We start from the raw sequence: 6,550 nt of genomic DNA, 5'->3' as shown, positions 1-6,550 counted from the left end.
TAATGGCACTCAGTTTGCGAGCCAACAGTTGGGGAAGCTGTGTGCAGAAGTAGGAATCAAACAGGTGTTTGCATCAGTCGAACACCCCCAGACGAACAGGCAGGTAGAATCAGCGAATAAAGTTTTGTTGAGGGGGCTGAAGAGAAGATTAAAGGAGCGTGGGCAGAAGAAGTGCCAAGGATTGTGTGGGCTTACCACATCACGCCTCAATCTTCCACCATGGAGACGCCTTTCAGCCTAGTATACGGGTCAGATGCCATGATCCCAGTAGAGATCCACGAGAGTTCTCCACGTTTCCTAAGCTTTGTGGCAGAAAAATCCAATGATGAAAGAAGGGTAAATCTAGACCCATTGGACGAGGCCAGAGAGGAAGCAAGGATAAAGGCTGAAGCTGTGAAAAGGAGAGTGGAGCATCAGTATAGCTCTAAGGTAAAGCCGCGACAGTTCCAAGTAGCTGACTTGGTCATGCGAAAGGCTCATCCCTACGAGTTGGGGAACAAGTTGTCTCCCAAGTGGACCGAACCCTTCAGAATAACCGAAGCCAAGGGAAATGGTTAGTACAAGTTAGAAACTCTAGAGGGAGGTCTCATCCCACGCAGCTGGAATGCAGCCAATTTAAAATTTTATTTCAGTTGAAAGTCATGAAACAACACAGTTGTAAAGGGGACACTCTTTTTCCCTCTCGGGGGTTTTTTTAATGAGGTCACCCAAGTAAAAAAGAAGTTCAAGAAAACTTTGTCTCAGTTTTTCCCTCTCTCAAAGTATAAGATCAAAGATTAAGAAACAAAAGACAAAGACTCAAGGCATCGCCAGATAAGGGAGCAGGCGTCAAATTCAAAGCAAGTAGTAGGAGCGCATGCTCATGCCCAGAGATCAAGACAAAAGGTACGTTCAGTATAAGCTAAAATCTGAGAGCCTAGTCCCTGAGCAGGGGTTAGGGGATTCCTTTGGGACGCCCCCTCCTCAGGTAGGAATAGCTAGCCCGGGTGTCTGATGTTTAGACACCTCGCAAGGAAGTGGCGGTGGGCGTTTCCTTCGAGCGTGGGCACAAGACAGTAAGAAGTTTCGGAGCAGTGGAGAACCAGGTCACTTGGTGCAGATACACGCAGCTGAGGAGAAGCGCCATCCTTTGGGAAGCCTTCTCCTTGAGTGTAATTGCCAAAATCCCTGGTCATCTTGGTGTTTAGACACACCAGGGACGATACGACGATGTTTCTAACACGCCTTTCCCTGGGTGTGGGCACCAAGAACACACCTTGGTGTTTTCAGACACCTTGAGAACGAAACGGCACTACCCCAGGGGGCCCTTCTCAGGCGTGGGCACCGAGCGCGCAGGAATAAGGGCTAAGTTGCCTTGGTGTTTAGAAACCCTGTGGACGATACGACACTGTTGTAATAGGCCTCTCCACGGGCGTGGGCACCAAAGCGTGACTTTGTCCCAAGTGTTTAGACACGCTGAGGACGATACGACCTTGCATTCAGCAGGCCTCTCCTCGACCGTGGACACCCAGTACAGGTGAGATAAGACCTCCTCTCCTTCGAGCGATGTCGAGACCCCAGAAGAACAGATAAGTCCTCCTCGCCCTCGAGCAATGTCGAGGCCAGAGAAGAGATCAAGTTCTCCCTCGCCCTTGAGCGACGTCGAGGCCAGAAAAGAGATGAGACCCCTTTTCATCTTAAGCGATGATAAAGCCAACAATGCCTTTGGCAGTAAGTGCTTGGGGACTCAAGACAAGTAAGTAAAGAGCAAGTTGAAAACATTTATAAGTCCAGAAGGCAAGAGAAAGTCGAAGAGCAAGAAGAGGAAGAAGCGCAAAACCGCGAGTTATCAAAGACAAGAAAAATACACGAAGTTAAATCCTCCTTTGCCTTTGGGCAATGACGAGACAAGCGACGCCTTCATTAGGGAGATTCCTCGCAGATAGGAAGGCCAAGTGAGGTTCTAAGTGAAAAGATCAGGTGAAGGGTATGCATCGCGACTCAGAAAGGAAGGGTAAGAGAGAAGGTCACGTGCTACCTAAAGAGTTAAAGTCAAACGCAATGAAGAGATGTATCGAAGGTAACACACTCGATATAGTAAAGAAAGCAGAAGCAGATAAAGGTGCAAGAATTACAAGAATTTAAAGATAGCATCCGAATGGCATTTAAATAAATAAGATTAGGTGTCAGAGTTACAGACAAGTTCAAATATTGTAAGTACTACTTTACAAAAAAAGATGGAAAATCTATTGGGCGCTGCTCACTCCCCGAGGTCAAGGGGCACCACTTTCCCATCAACAATGTGGTTGCCAGGGTCACAGTTTGAGGTGTTGATCCCTGGGTTTTCGCATGTGGCTTAGGCCAGAGCCCCTTTGAACCCCTCGTCAAAAGTGTCAGCCATGTCGTCGAGGAGGTCCTGGTTGGCCTTCTCTAATTCCTCGATCTTGGAGTCCTTGATGGCTAGCTGCTTTTCCAGAAATTCCTTCTCCACTTGAAGCTTGTTCACTTCAGCTTGGGATTTGTCATGTTCAGCTTGGAGAAGGTTGAGAGCTCCAGTCTTCGCAGCTAGCTCCCCCTCAACTTCATTCAGCTTTACCCCGAGGGCTTTGGAGTTCTCAGCCACCACCCTCAGTTCCGCCACCTCCGCCTGCAGAGGGGCCATGGAGCCTAGAAGGTCAGCATGCTTCTGGTCAGCCTCGCGCAGCCTCAGGGTGGCCGCCTCCTGCACCTTCCGGGTCTCCGCCAAGGAGGCTTTGTAAGCGTCTTCTAGCTTCAGCTTTTCTTCCTTCAGGGCGGCCACCTCTCGCTTGAGAGCCTAAAGGGTTTGCATCTCGGTGGCCTTGGTTTTTGCTTGTGCGCGCCAATCGAGTGCAATGGCAAGGAAGGCCCCCATGTAGTAGGGCATGCCTTCCTTTTTAGCCTCGCCAAAAGAGCTCCCCGGCGACCTCTCATTGAACCCCTTCATTAGTTGCATGATCGCAGGGGGAATCGTCAAGACCTCTGGGGCGGGAGCTTGTGGAGCAGTTTGTGCTGGTGGGGTGTGGATTCTGCCCCCTCCTCTTGGCCTATTTGTGGTGTGGGAGATGTGGCGCTAGGAGGGTTGTCCCTTATGGACCCACCATGTTGGGGGGATGCAGAGCGTGAGGAGACGACTTTATCGGTCCTCCTCTTCTTAAAGACCTGCCCCTCGTCAGAGCCTTCGTCATCAGAGGGGATCATAAGAATGCCCTTGCCCTTGTCAAGGTGGGCTGGAGCAAAGGTGTGGGCCACAGCCAGTGGGACTGCGACGATCGAAGGGGGTGAGTTGGGTGTTTGGAGAATGTGGGGTGAATTGGTTGTGGGGGCAGTGTGTGGAGAATTTGGACTTTGTGGGGTTTCTGAGGAAGCGTCAGGGGCACCAGCTTTCGCAGCAGTTGCCATGTTGCGAATCTTCAGAGTCCTGGCTAGAGCAAGACGTCTAGACGAGTCCATCACTGAGGCTGCACCAAGACAAACAAAAGAACAACGGTCAGAGCTGATACCAGTTAAAAGCACACAGCACATACAAAAATTTGGATCAGACAAACAGCACATACAACAATAAGAGAAAGCACATTAAGAGGTAAATATAAAGAAGACAAGTAAGGGCATAGATTTTCCTACCAAAGTACCGAGAAAGGGCGTCCGCATTAAACTCGCAAGCTATGAGCTCCGTGGTGTTGAAGACGACTCCCATGCCAGCCAGAGCAACACATACCTCTCTATCAGCAAAGGGTAGTTCGTAAAGGGACTTGGGCTTGATCAGCCTTGGCTCTTGCACCCAATACAAGGGGAAGCCATCCAGGGTTGTGGGGTCGCGTTTTGTGCAGCACACCCTGAAGAACTTACCCTTCCACCCTTTGTAAGAATTCTGGAAGAGGGTGAGGATGATCCTTCCGGTGACCCCAGAGAAGCTCACCCAGAGGCTCTTCCCTTGCTTCTTCACCTCGAAAAAATGGAGGAAGATGTCCACTGAGGGTAGCAGGCCCAAGTATCCGCTCAGGATTTCAAACGCCCTGATGAATGCCCAGCTGTTGGGATGTAGCTGGGTAGGGGCTACGTTGATCTCAGTAAGAAGTTCCCTCTCGAAGCCTGAGAAGGGAAGGCGCAGAGCGGTTCGTTTGAACACCGTCTGGTAAAGGAAGAAAAGGGTTTCCCGCCGTTGGACCTTTCATCCACGCAGACCGGCTCCCCGCGGGTGGCGTGACGAACGGAGATGTGGGAGTCGTGTCTGTTGTGGAAGGCGTTGAAGGTGTATAGACGTGGGTCACCTAGATGGTTCTCCACGTCTTCAACGGTGGTCAAGGTCGAACATTCATCCAAGAGCTCGTCAGAAGCCCAAGGGTAGTCAGCCTTGTAGTTGATTCTTGGGGGTGGTGGATTGGCGGTTGTTTTCGTACGCGTCATAGATTGATTAAGAAGCTGAAGAATGGAGAAGAGGCAAGGTGATGGAGAACAGATAAGAGAGGCTTTTACCAATGGAGGAAGAGGTCATTCACCCACACATTTGAAGTTCTTCCTTCTAGTCATCTCAAAATTAAAAGAAGACATAAAATAAAGAGAGGATCAAGCCTAAAAGCTAAAGAAGTCTACAAGCTTTCAAGAATGGGCTTCAATTAAATATCTCTCTTTATAGTTTCTTTTGTATAAAATTGTAAATAATATAGAATAGTGTTTAGGAAGGTGCTTAGAGGGAAACCTTAAAATACCTCTTTTGTAAAGCATCTTTAGGCATTAGTTTAGAATTTTCTAGAAGGTAACTCTTCATGTCTTCACTATAGGCGCTAGAGTAGGTAAAAGGGAAGGGACCTTTGGTTAGCTTCCTATGTAAGCTTTGTGTACTCTTTGACCAGTCCTTCTCCTATATAAGGAGGGCTTGGGTCCTTCTAAATTCAGAATCGGAATTTGTAGTATCAAAACTCTCCCAAATTGGTGATTGAGTGTAGTGAGAACTTGTCTTCTCCTCTTCCTTGTCTCATCTTGAGAGCCTTGGTTCCCTCAAGTGGCGGCAATTCACACTTATCTTGGAGCTTTCACACTTCAAGTGGTGTGTTCATCAACCAAGAACTACAACCACATAAGTATTCTTTCTTCTCCATCTATTCCTTCCATTTCCGTGATCATATGAACTCCTAAACATGTATTAGGTTCCTTTCTTGCAATTCTATTCGGTGCTTTAGCTTTAAATCATGTTTTGTTCGGTTCATCTTCTCCCTTGCTGGATTTAATCGGTTCGTCTTCATTTTCTATTGATTTGTTCGGTGCATTTCAATTGTTAAGAAATTTAATCGGTTCATTTGCATTCTTGCAACTTTTAATCGATTCAATTGACAAGAAATGGGACTTCCATGTGAGCTTTGGTGTTTGGCGCAAGTTTTGGTGAGTTCTTGAAACATAGAACATTGATCCATTTCTATAAAAGTGCCTATTCAATCTCCAACTCAAGTTGATTCCATAAAATGTCAAAGAATCATCTATATTTTGCTATTGGAATCATATCACAAGGTTCAGTGAATAGGGTTAAAGCGTAAAAAGGAAAGAAACCCTAAGAAGACCCCTACCCACGCGAGAAATCCAGAAAAGAGGGAAGAATGAAGAAATGTGAAGGAAAAGAGAAGAACACAAGAAATGCATGAATATAAACAGTCCCAGGCAGTCATAGGAGCAATACTGTAAAGTATAAGGGCGATCGGAGTAGAAAAACCATACCTTTTTTGGTTGGAAGTTGCAAAGGTGAGAGCTTTCGTGAAGAGGAAACACAGAGATTGCAGAGAAGATGAACAGTAAGAAGGAATGCGAAAAGAGTGAATGAAATAGTGCCTCGAGCGCGCGTTTTTGAAAAGTTATAACGCTAACTTGGAGAAGCGCTAACGACACTCACCCCCAGCCGTAGGATCATGCCACGTGTCGAGAGATTAGCGCGCAACTTAAAGCATCACATCTTCAGCGCAGAGAATGTCGCGTCAGACGCTCAGAGAATGTCACGTCAGCTGCTCAGAGAATGTCACGTCAGCAGGAATGCCACGTGGATGATGGCGGCGAGGCCTTAGTCTTTTTGCTGAAACAAGTGTGAGCTCAAGACTGGGGGCTTATGTACCGTCTCGTCCCCGGGCATTGACCAAAGTCAAAGTCAAAGTCAACATATGGTGGGACCCCTCAAGGGGGCCCAAGGAAGATTGTCAACGGGTTGACCGCTTAAGGCGCCGCCAGGTGTAGGCGTCGCCAGGTATAGGCGTCGCCAGGTGTAGGCGTCGCCAGGTGTAGGCGTCGCCAAGATGAGGCGTCGCCAGGTGTGGGCATCACCAGGTTAAGGCGTCGACGGTGTCACCCCCCGATACCCACGGGTAGAAAAGACCATGGAGGGGGCGACACCATGAGGGCCTCAGTACCTCAGAACAGTAATAAAGAGAAGAGAAAGGTGGCTTCAAGGCCATATTCCCAGTATCAGTGAGGAGTAACCTGACTTGTGAAGTACCCACGCCACCTTTGGGAGACCCCTGAGACAGATACGACCCATGAGAGGGCCACGCCGAGGGGCGAACCATGTGCGTGG

The 6,550-nt window shown here is 48.4% G+C and overlaps 1 protein-coding gene across 1 annotated transcript; it reads left to right on the top strand.

The window, feature by feature from the left end:
- Window positions 1-219: 219 nt before the first annotated feature.
- LOC137838385 (uncharacterized) lies at window positions 220-558 on the top strand. Its single transcript, XM_068647628.1, has one exon. The coding sequence runs from the start codon at window positions 220-222 to the stop codon at window positions 556-558; it is 339 nt and encodes a 112-aa protein (XP_068503729.1).
- Window positions 559-6,550: the final 5,992 nt, after the last annotated feature.

This window comes from Phaseolus vulgaris, chromosome 4, assembly GCF_000499845.2.
Source record: "Phaseolus vulgaris cultivar G19833 chromosome 4, P. vulgaris v2.0, whole genome shotgun sequence".
Lineage (NCBI taxonomy): Eukaryota > Viridiplantae > Streptophyta > Magnoliopsida > Fabales > Fabaceae > Phaseolus > Phaseolus vulgaris.
The sequence above is the reverse complement of the archived record's forward strand: the minus strand, read 5'-3'. Positions and strand labels throughout refer to the sequence as shown.

Bases quoted from the DNA above. Each gene is read 5' to 3' on its own strand.
- LOC137838385 (XM_068647628.1), top strand. From the start codon at position 220: ATGGAGACGCCTTTCAGCCTAGTATACGGGTCAGATGCCATGATCCCA.